This window comes from Calliphora vicina, chromosome 1, assembly GCF_958450345.1.
Source record: "Calliphora vicina chromosome 1, idCalVici1.1, whole genome shotgun sequence".
NCBI lineage: Eukaryota > Metazoa > Arthropoda > Insecta > Diptera > Calliphoridae > Calliphora > Calliphora vicina.
Genome location: NC_088780.1, coordinates 39257625 through 39269776, shown reverse-complemented (window position 1 = coordinate 39269776; position 12152 = coordinate 39257625). Strand labels below are relative to the sequence as shown.

Below are 12152 nucleotides of genomic sequence, written 5' to 3'. Positions count from 1 at the left end.
ACGCTTTGCCTTAAGAAATAAACAAAAACAAACCAAAAAAAAAGAAATCATCAAAACAAAAACCAAAAATATGTTTGAAATTATCTTTTGAATAAACTGGAATTATATAATTTGATTTAAAGCTAAATCAGTTTGGAGTTTTTATTAAATATTTAAACCAAGGTAAGTGTTAAATATTTATTTTTTTTATTTTAATTCTAATACGTTTTATTTCCTGAAAACACATTTTTTGGTGAAAAATATATTCCAGAGACTCACACCACAATATTCCCAGCACTTGAGATTTCACCCATCACTGCGACTTAAATTGTAACTGGATTCATCAGAAAAGAGATCAGTATTCCATTTCTGTCCTGACCAGTTTAAATGATCTTTCGCAAATTGTAAAGAGTGTGCAAAAAATAAACTTATACTTGTACCTATAAGTTAAATAAAAATTAAACCCATAGAATAACGCATAGAACGGATGGAGAGGAAAAAATTACTCTCTTTTCACACATACGGGTGATACAAAAACAAAATACATGCAATACATTTTCATGAATAAGGTTTTTGACAACAGACTTAGGTTTTTGGCTCTCAGTTACTAGTTTTTGTCTATGCTTAAACCGTTCAATATAAAAATTCTCAGATTAAAAAACATAAAAATATTGACATATTACTCGGTATTTATTGATTTATCCACATTTTCCAGAAATTCTCGCTTTAAAGGTTTTATAGCTGCTTCCGTTACCTTTTTGGAGGAGGTGATCTTCCACTTACGTTTAAAATCGGACATGTCCTAGAATACCTTTCATGTTCCGAAGTTCTGGACAGTTCGGTGGATTTCCCGTGGTACAAAATTTACATTATTGTTTGAATACCACTCAAGGGCGTTTTATACCCTTCACCTTCATGAGAAGGGTATATACATATAAGTTTGTCATTCCGTTTGTAATTTCCACAATATAATTTTCCGACCCTATAAAGTATATACACATCTGCTCAAAATAATAGATACACCTAATTGGAAAAAATTTAAATGGCGGTAACATTGAAAATTTCCTCGCAAGCGTTAAGAATACATCATATTATTAAAATTTCTATCTGGCAATGTCATGTCAGTCAAAAATCTGGCAACTATTTGCTTTCATGTTGATTTTTAAAAACGAATTTATTTGAATTACAAAAAATTATTTGCTCATAAAAATAGATACACATCAGTAATTTGTAATTTGTTTATATACAATTTTTCTTTTGTGCAATTTTTTGTTCCTGTTTACGTGAAACAGTAAGTATAATTTAAATTTTAGCAACAATTTTATAAAAAATAGGACTCTTTTGAAGAAAATGGGACGAAATCATCATTGTACCGAAGATGAGAAAAAAATTGTTCAAATGATGAGAAATCAAGGAAAAGAGCACTTACAATGGTCCGGGTGTGAAGGCGAAAAAAATGGAGAAATATTTTATGGAGAGACGAAACAAAAATAAATTTGTTTGGAAACGACTGCCAAAGAAATGTACGCCGACCAAAAGGAAAATAATTCCACGTTAAATTTACAAAAAAGACGGTAAAACATGGCGGGGGAAACATAATGGTTTGGGGTTGCTTTTCATGGAATGGTGTTGGTCCGATATTCCGAATAGAAGATACCATGAATGCTAGTGGGTATAGAGACATATTGGAAAACGTAATGCTTCCATATGCATCGGAAAATATGCCATTAATATGGACATTCCAGCAGGACAACGACCCAAAACATAGTTCAAGATTAGTTAAAAACTGGTTCTTGGAGAATAACGTACCTGTTTTAAGCTGGCCCAGCCAATCCCCTGATTTAAACCCAATAGAAAACTTGTGGAGTGAATTAAAGATAAGGCTTTCGAAGGAAGTTTTAAAAAATAAAGACGATTTATGGGAGAAAACGCAAAAAATATGGTACGAGATTCCATTGGAGAAGTGTCAGAACTTGATATCCAGTATGCCCAGAAGAGTGGAGAAAGTTTTACAAAACAAAGGTGGATATACTGGATACTAGCTTTACTTTAATAATAAACTAATTTTTTTAAGATAAAATTTATTAGCTTTTGTTTAATAAGAATTTTTAAAAATGTATCTATTATTATGAGCACCAAATTTTTCGAAATTTAAGAAATTTAATTTACTTTATAATATTTATTATTAATTATGAAATATTTTGTTTTTGTTTTTTACTCTCCTTTTAACTATAAATAAAAATCGACTGAATTTTTTTTATAATTTTACAATATACCATTATTTTTTTTCGTTTTTAAAAAATAAATTTTGGTGTATCTATTATTTTGAGCAGATGTGTATATTCTGGATCCTTATAGATAGCGGAGTCGATTAAGCCAAATCCACAAATGGCTGAGATATGAGGAAAAAATCGGTCCACAAATGGCTGAGATATGAGAACAACCTCGATTTTTGACCTATTTTTTACCTATATCTGGATTATTAAGTCATTAATATAGACAATATGAATATCTAATGGTAGATATTTCAAAGATCTTTACAACGACGTAGATAAGACCATAGTAAGTTGGACATACAATGGGTCAAAATCGGAAAAAATATTAATTAATTTAACAGAGTGCCAGATGAAGGCACTCTGTGCTGTTTTAAGAAAGGTAAAAGCCGCTTTGTAGACACTCCGTAATACATACATACATATATAATTCTGTGTTTATCTTGCCTGATGTCACAGATGATTGGTTTCTTTTGTCACAACTGCAAATGGCCTGTCAAATAAGAAACTTCTTGGGGACTTTTCGGGGTTGTCATAGAATCCAATCATTGTCGGAATCGGTTTTGAAAACGACAAAAAAGGTACATTTGAATTATGAAATCCAATGTAATTTTATGTTTTATGAATAAAGAATATAATTCTAGATCGAATATAAAACCGATAACTTTCGATTTCACTAGACCAATGTACTTTTTCTGTCGTTTTCAAAATAGATTCCGACAATGATTGGATTCTATGACAACCCCGTTTGTTTGTTTTTTTGCTCGGTATTGTTCTTGAACATTACCTAGTCCATCAGCCACATAAAAAAATGCAGTACATACATAAGTTTCATAATTTTTTTCGGTGACTATTTTGACCGAAATAACAGTTGTAAATTAATGATTTAGAAAAGACAATATCCGACATATTTTTAAAAGCTAACGTGATTAAAAAAATATTTTGTGGGATCAAGGATAAGGTTTGGCTGGAATAGTGAGTATAAGTTTTTTTTTTAACTCAAGATTTTGGAGGTACAGATTCCTGTTATACTCGATAAATAGATAGTTGCAAAACTCAACAAGAGCTTGCGAAATTATTGCGAGCTACTCAAGCAGCAACTTCAAACCGTTTGCGAGCAGCGAGATTCCTTCAAAAGCAGGGGTACATTACGAACTCGTTCCCACGACAATTGGATCTGCGCTCCGGAACGACCCCGAAGATTGTCGACCCAAAAGTTTTTTCAGTCGAACAGTTGAACTGTTACAACTTGAGCCATATTAAGAGCTGCTGAAAATCTTACCTGACCATCAAAGGGAATCTGTGCCGAACGCAACTGATTCGTTTAAGCGAGTATTGGTCGAAAAACGCCAGAATGTGCGGCCAGACATAAAACCGTAATATTCCATCATAAAAACGGTCGGCAACATGTTGCAATAACTACCTGTTAAAAAGTGTTAAAATAAAGTGATTGGGTAGTTTTGCCTCACCTGCTTATACACCAAAAAAAATGTTCATGTATATCCGTACTTAATACATATCCTAAAATAACTATGTATTTCACCAAAAGTTGTAATTTTTTATCTTTCCTAAAATCTGCTGGTCACCAAGTGATTAATTCCATAATTCTTTGATCTTTGAAAAGTAAATATGTTTCTCAAAAAAAATATGTCAAATGAGTTTATTTGAAATAAACGCAATTTTAAGATCAAAACGTGTTTCACAAATATAACAAATATTGCACATTAATATAATTACAATTTTAACCAGAGAAAAAAAAAACAAAGTTCAATAACATTTTAAGTAAATAGAATGTGAAAATTAAAATATGAACCTTTTTCTGTGCCAACAACTCATTTTATTTGTTTAATTTACATGCTGGCATTCTTTCCTTATACATACAAAAAATACAAAAGCTCACGTTTGTACAAAATAAAATTGAATATTTTTCAAAATTAAAATTTTCAATTCAAAAATAGTTCTTAATAACTAAAAAAGAAATGGCAACCTTGTTGATTTTTCATTAATAAAAAAAATTAACACTAGAGAAATGGCGCTAAAAAACTAGTGACACACACTGTAAACTGTTTTTTTTTTTCTTTGTGCTTTTTTTCCGTCTATGACATTTTGTGAAGATTTTGATGTATGTAAATATAAATCAATCCCCTTAGTAAATAAATGTAATAATACATAATTTTTTTATATTAAATAAACAAGTATTTGTACAAGAAAATAAATAAAACAAGCCACAAAAAGTTCATTCAACTTAAATACACAAACAAAACGAGAATCAAGTCCGTAAACATCATCATTATTATTTGCAAATAATAAAATTCTCCCTGCATTTGCTTCCCAATATACTAATATTTTATCGAGTATATAATTTTATAAAAAGCAATTTGTTTCTATTTATATTTTCTTACACAATTCCAGGTTTTTTAGTTGCACGTTATAATATGTGCTAAATTATATTAACTTACCTTGTACAACAAGTTTTATAGTTCTCTTTTATGTATTTGTTTTATATATTTTTGTAAATTTATTATATTTCCTTGTAACAATTCACTTTTTCCTTCAACTGTATTCACAAAATGTTTGCAACGGAATGCGTTTAATGCGATTTTTCTTTCTTTGCAAAAAAAAAGATAAAAAACAACTGAAATGTGCCGCAATTTTATTTCATCAAAACAATGTAAATCGTATTGTTTCTTTTACTCTAATGAGATTGTGGTTCATATGCATTGTGTAAAAGAGATAGCTGTAGAAATGGCGTAATTCGCGCGATGTCAAAAAATAAAAGCAGGGTTGTTTACAAGGCGAATTTATACAAGGTGGAGTCAGTCAAACAGCTGATAATTTTTTTTTTCTCTTTTTGGTTCTAACAATTGTCAAATCTTGTTTTTATATTTAAATATCTACATATTCTAAGCTTATTAACAAAATATTTATTGTTTACATAAACAAGTAAAGCCCTCACTATTCAATTATCTACACTATATTAAGTTTAAATACTTATTTGTTAAATTTTTCATTTTGGTTTTTTGACATTTGTTAAGACCAATCGTTGTTTTTGTAGAACTAACACCACCTTGTATTAATTCGCCTTGGTTGTTTAGATGAAATTGTATTTTTTTAGTGCAACCCAAATGAATTTATATTAGGTGGAGTCAGCCAAACAGCCGATAACTTTTGTTTCGCTTTTTTGGTTCTAGCTTCTGTTTAATCTTGTTTATATATTTCAATGTCTACATATTCTAAGCAAAGTAAATTAATAAAGTAGACTCAGTAGAACAGCTGACTATTTTTTTTACTTTGGTCTAAACTGTCAATTCACTTGTGGTTGTTGTGGCGAAAAATACAACAAGCCCAAAAGCAAAAACAACAACAGGCAACTTTGACAGCTCAGACCAAGGTGCATTTAATAAGGTGCCATCGGCAGCACAGCTGATTATAGAAATAGTACGCACAAATGTCAAACTACATATATAAAAAATATTCGCCCGTACTCCCGTATGTCAAACTCTATATATAAAAAATAAGTGAATTCGCCTGTATTTATTTCAATTCGCCACTGCTGTCACCTTGTTAAATACGCCTTGGCTCAGACCTTAAACCAAAAACAAAATTGCTTGTGGTTTTTGTAAATGTTGTAGTACTGTCGCTACTTTATTAATTTACTTTGATTCTAAGCTTATTTACAAAATATTTAATGTTTAATACATATTTTTCTAATTTTTCATTTCTGTTTTTTTAACATGTTTTTGTAGAACCACCTTGCATGAATTCGCATTGACTGCTTGACAAGTAGCAAGGCGTATTTAACAAGGTGACAGCAGTGGCGAATTGAAATAAATACAGGCGAATTCACTTATTTTTTATATATAGAGTTTGACATACGGACGTACGGGCGAATATTTTTTATATATGTAGTTTGACATTTGTCCGTGCTATTTCAATAATCAGCTGTGCTGCCGATGGCACCTTATTAACTGCACCTTGACAAGTAGGTTTTATTTTTCGCTGCCGTTCTAGTCGTAGAAATTGTCACAAGGCGTATTTAACAAGGTGACAGTAGTGGCGAATTGAAATAAATACAGGCGAATTCACTTATTTTTTATATATAGTGTTTGACATACGGGCGTACGGGCGGATATTTTTTATATATGTAGTTTGACATTTGTGCGTACTATTTCTATAATCAGCTGTGCTGCCGATGGCACCTTATTAAATGCACCTTGAATTGTCACAAACAAGGTGGTAGTTCTACAAAAACAACAAATGGTCTTAACAAATGTCAAAAAACAGAAATTAAAAATTAAACAAATATGTATTAAAACTAAATATAGTGTAGATAATTGAATAGTGAGGGCTTTACTTATTTATGCAAAATATAAATATTTTGTTAATTAGCTTTGAATATATAGATATTGAAGTATAAAAACAAGCTTTGACAGATGTTAGAACCAAACAAGCGAAAAAAGAGTAATCAGCTGCTTGACTGACTCCACCTTGTATAAATTCGCCTTGGTCACAAACATATACAAAATACAACCCTGTACGAAGAGGGTAGCAAGACTAAAGCAGGGTTGTTTAGATGAAATTTGTTTATTTTTAGTGCTACCGTACTATTTAGATTACAGGGAGTATGCAAAAAAACATCAATTGCTATATCGCCCTGTCTATACCTGATAAATTTGTACCATGATAAACGTCAAAATGGTTGTCAAGATACAAAATTATCGGGTATAGTCCCCATTTATTAGTATTATTGCTTCGTTATGACAAAATGGTTAGTGCTTCTGCCGATAAAACTTTGTCTTGACAACAAACGTCAAGTATAGACAGGGGGTATTAAGACTCCGGCAGAGTAATTTTAACAAAATAATTACCCCTATTCTGTAAGTCGTTGTCGACACAATGTCGCGTCGACAGCAATAAAATGGTATATGTTTGTTGATATCACAGATTATGATTAAGGATTAACGTAATAGCACCCATAAAAATATATATTGAGATAAAATTCGACTAAGATAACTTTAATAAATATGTACCTAAATCATACTACCAATTTTTATGATGAATCCTAACTCAATTCTTTTAAATGAGTGGGTCAAAACAATTATAAGCTGACGATATATGTATAATTTTTGCACCATAATTTTATCATATTGACATTAACTTAAATAATTTTTAATAATATCAAAATCATACTACCAAATTGTCGATCGGTCGATAATAGGTCATAGCTCGGATATAAAGCCCAGTGGGCTTTAGTAAGATATTGATGAGGATTTTTGGGGATACAAAAATGGTAACTGGAGATGAAGACAGAAAAAATACCGACAACACTGATTCCAACAACAGCTGACTAGTGTTATGCAAACGGTTGTCAATTTTGACAATGCTTTTTTAATACAAGTATTAGGAATTATTTTTTCGTAAATTTAACTGAAAATTAATAAATTAAACATAATGTCATTATTAAAAGCATTCTCAAGGTAATATATATTTAGTAAAAAACAATATTTTAATAAAATAAAACTATTTGAATTTAGATTAACACTTCAAACAACAGCGGTGCTGAGACAACCCAATGCCTGGCTGCACTCCACACCGGTCTTATGTGCCGAACCTTTGAAGAAAAAGAAGAAATTGGATCCACAAATTGTTAAACAACGTGAAGACAGACGTAAAAAGAAATTGGAAAAACAAATTAGACGTTTGGAAAAGAATGCCAGACAATTGAAACCGGTCGAAGAACTTGAAGTGCCGTTGGATTTGATAGATGAACAAAAGTGAGTAAAATTAAATAAAATCAGCCCAATTATGAATAAAAATTCCCCGGGAGTTTTCTCCCTTTTCTCATTTTTCCTATTCAAATTCAATGGGAAAAAACTCCAGGGGAATTTTTTATTCATAATTGGGCTGAATATGTATAATTGAACGTAAAAAAACTATATTTTTTTGTTGTTTTTAGACAGCGTGCGCGCAAATTGGCACCCCTAACAGAACCCGAACTTGAACATAGAGCCCATTTAAATAAACAATGGGCCCGTTACAAACACGAGCAGAAATTACAAGATTTTCAAATTATTGACCGTTTAATGCAATCACAACGCAAAGCATTGCAAGAATTACGTTTGGAGTCAGAAGAACTTTATCAAGAGGCCATACAACCCGATATGTCCCTATTGCCGGTAACTCTCAAGGGTCCGGTGGCTACACCACCTATTAAAGATTATGATTCACCTGATGGTGAATACATTTTACAATCTAAACAGTGGGATTAATATAATTGAATCTTTGCCTGTTAAAAGTGAAATAAAGGTACTAATTGTTAATATTTTTATGTTTGGTTATTTAGAAAATATTCCAATAAAATAGAAAAATTTTCACAAACAATATGTAATTTATAAAAATATGTATTATGAGAATCATTTTCAAGGTGGATTTTATCCTCCCTTGTCTGTTACAGCTTAATATTCCGGTCGAAAATGGAATAAAACGAAAATTATTTTCGGAATGAAATCACTTTTAGTTATCAAAGTGGACTTGCTATTTCATTGTGTTTTTTTTTTTAATTTTTTTATGCAAATTCTTTATTAAACATTTGTTTTGGTTTTGATAAGCGAAAAGTTTACAAATTAAAAATGCGAATTTACAAAATTTTAAATAATCTGAAGAAGCTATACCTAAATTAATCGGATTACTTTCTAGGAAATCAAAACCATTTTCGATGTTATTTAACTCATGCGAAAAATTTGCACAATAAATACAGATTTAAAATTGTGTGACTATTTCAGAAAAAGTAAACGAAAACTTTGTTACGGAATGAAATCATTATGTTTTCAAAGTGGAATTCTTAATTGCTTGTATTTTCCAGGTTTACTAAAAATCTCTAACAAAAACCCTAAACACTAATTAGGTATTTGGCTATATATCTTTTACCAATATCACATTCACTCCTCCGCGATCCAAGGAGTGATCTCGCCCGACGTACGAAGGGCGATGTGTGAGCTAGGTAGGCATTGTCCTAAATTAAGCCTGTTAACCGCATACTGCACGCTTATAAAATGAAGTAAATATATTCCTGCAAACACCGCATATGAGATGCGTGCAAGAGTCGATTGTGAAACGCTACCCATGAACTTACGATGATAAATGATTTCTCCTGTCATGACTTTTGTACTAAGAGAGTCATAATTACTTCCGCCGTTTACTCTCGCTTACTTGAAATTCTTCACTTTGGCATTCAGAGCACTGTGCAGAAATCATTGGTTCCTAATCAAGCTCAACTACTCAATCTTCAGAGCCAATCATTATCCCGAAGTTACGAATATAATTTGCAGACTTCCCTTACTTATATTATTCTATCGGCTAGATACTCTTCACCTTGGAGACCAGCAGCAGCTATTGATACGGCCTGTTGAGAAGTTTGAGTGACTCCACTATAACGGAGAGCAGAAAATATCGACAAAACAATAAATAACATATTTTCCCTTCCATCTCTGAATAAACAAGTAAGAGAGCTATATTCGGCTGTGCCGAATCTTAGATACCCTTCACCAAATTATACTTAAAAATAATTTTTTTTTAAACAAAAATTAAATTTTTTTTCGAAATTATTTTATAAAAAAGTTTTAAAATTTTTTCTTTTCGAAATTGTTTTTTATTTTTTTTTTTAAGTTTTTTCCAAATTTTTTTTAAATTTTTTTTTTTTAATTTTTATTTTTTTTTTTGGAAAAATAATTTATGACAAAAAAAAATTCGGGTTAACCCATTGTAGGTCCAATTAACTATAGCTTTATATACGTCGTTGTAAAGATCTTTGAAATATCTACCATTAGATATCCATATTGTCTATATCAATGACTTAGTAATCCAGATATAGATAAAAAAATAGGCCAAAAATCGAGGTTTTCCCGGTTTTTTCTTATATCTCAGCCATTTGTGGTCCGATTTTAAATTGCAACCGAGCCGGAAGACATATTGATGTATGAATCATGGATGTAAGTTATTTAGGGGCTACGGAAAGTTGATTTCAACATACAGACGAACATGGCTATATCGACTTCGCTATCTATAACGATCCAGAATACATATATACTTTGTGGGGTCGCAAATGAAAAATGTAGAAATTACAAACGGACTGATAAACTTATATATGCCCTTGCATGGTGAAGGGTATAAAAACAATGGATATCCAACAAATTACTGCTTCACTATAATTTAAAAAAAAAAAAAATAAAAAATATTTTTTTTTTTTTTTTAATTTTGACCTATTAATGGAATAATAGTCCTAATATCTAAGTCAGTCCTAATATCTAAGCCATTGTTAATGTCATTTGATATCCATATTGCACATGACTTAGTAATCGAGATAGGTTTAAAAATAGTGGTAGTCGTCGTATTCTACTTATATCTCAGCCATTTGTTGGCAGATTTTCAATAGCAACCGAACTTTGGGTCTTCATTCAAACTTTATACCACAAATTCATGATTCAAGTTCTTAAAGAAATAAAAAATTAGCTTATTAGTTAAAATTTCACTTTCGTTTTCAATATGACTGAATTTATTTTATTCTTAAGTACTTGTCTCAAAGGGCAACTTAAAATCCAATGTCAATGCTTTCTTATATTGCTTTTCAGTCAAGGTGATGTGTGATATGTCTCTAAAGACATTTGTTAACAAAAGCTGACTGATAGACAGACAGTGAAAATGTAGTAATTGAGAAATATTTTTTACACCGTTTACAAATATGTATGAGAAATCTTGTGATTTAAAAATGATTTTAATTAAATTGGAAATTTTATCTACAAATTAAATATTAAGTTATTTATATAATAGTCTTTCATTATTTCTCTAAATTACAAATGTATTTTTTCTATTTCTGGCAAGTGGGAAATGGTTTAGTAATAAATGCATAGAAAAACCTCCGCATGATATCTTGGACAAATTTCTATTGCTTTTTTATTTGTTTATGACCCTTATACAACGTACATACATATATACATATATTTCATATTTATCTTTATTTGAAAATCTTATTCAATACATTGCGGCTGTGTCAAGTAGAAAAATTTATAGATTTTTTTGTTGTTTTAAAACCAAAACAAAATTTTTGTTGCGCTTTTCTTTTTGAACCCTAGCAAAAGAAATATCAAAAGAGCATATTCATAAATGCCCACATTAGTTCTCCAGCAACGGTCATTTAAAACACATCGATACCTTAAATTATATCCATACATATTAGTATTATGTCACTACAATTGCAAATTGACAAACTTAAGGGTTTAGACAATTATAAAGCTTGGTCGATGACGGTGCGAGCCTATTTAGAAGTCGAAGATTTGTGGACTGTTGTAGAGAATGGTCCAGATGGTAGCGACGAGGTAGGTTCCTTTATATTTTAGCTACATTTGGTTTCAATTTTCTATTTTTTTTTTTTAATTTAGAGTCTTCAAAAAGATAAACGTGCCAAATTTATTATACTTTGTTTAATTGAACAGAAACTGTGTCAGTTTATGGTCAGCATACGTACGGCAAAGGATTTATGGGCCTATTTGAAAAAGCAACATTCGTTACGGTGAATTTGGAAACTAAAACTTTTTGTAGGTGTTAAAATAACTAAATAAAGTCTAATACAATTTTAAGAAAGAAACAAGTATAAGTAATTTGTCTTTTGATTTATTTGGATCGAGGTTATTTTAAAATATTCAAATATCATATGGAAATCTATGTACAGTGTGTGACAATATTCCGTAATTTGAGTTTTCAAATACTAATGTATGTATATTTTTTAGATAAATTCCTATTTACATATTAGTTTACTAAATTTTAGAGTTTTCAAGCATTAAAGTTAACCAAAAATACCTTTATAGAATGTTTTTTTCTTTTCAAACTTTTAAACTTCTGTAAGAA

The 12152-nt window shown here is 30.4% G+C and overlaps 2 protein-coding genes across 2 annotated transcripts; both read left to right on the top strand.

The window, feature by feature from the left end:
* Positions 1-7589: 7589 nt before the first annotated feature.
* Positions 7590-8633, top strand: mRpL40 (mitochondrial ribosomal protein L40). Its single transcript, XM_065498399.1, has 3 exons — positions 7590-7729; positions 7787-8026; positions 8209-8633. The coding sequence occupies exons 1-3, from the start codon at positions 7704-7706 to the stop codon at positions 8519-8521; spliced, it is 579 nt and encodes a 192-aa protein (XP_065354471.1). The 5' UTR covers positions 7590-7703; the 3' UTR covers positions 8522-8633.
* A 2799-nt stretch (positions 8634-11432) lies between these two features.
* LOC135949368 (uncharacterized) lies at positions 11433-11901 on the top strand. Its single transcript, XM_065498905.1, has 2 exons — positions 11433-11623; positions 11687-11901. The coding sequence occupies exons 1-2, from the start codon at positions 11489-11491 to the stop codon at positions 11819-11821; spliced, it is 270 nt and encodes an 89-aa protein (XP_065354977.1). The 5' UTR covers positions 11433-11488; the 3' UTR covers positions 11822-11901.
* The last annotated feature ends 251 nt before the right edge of the window (positions 11902-12152 follow it).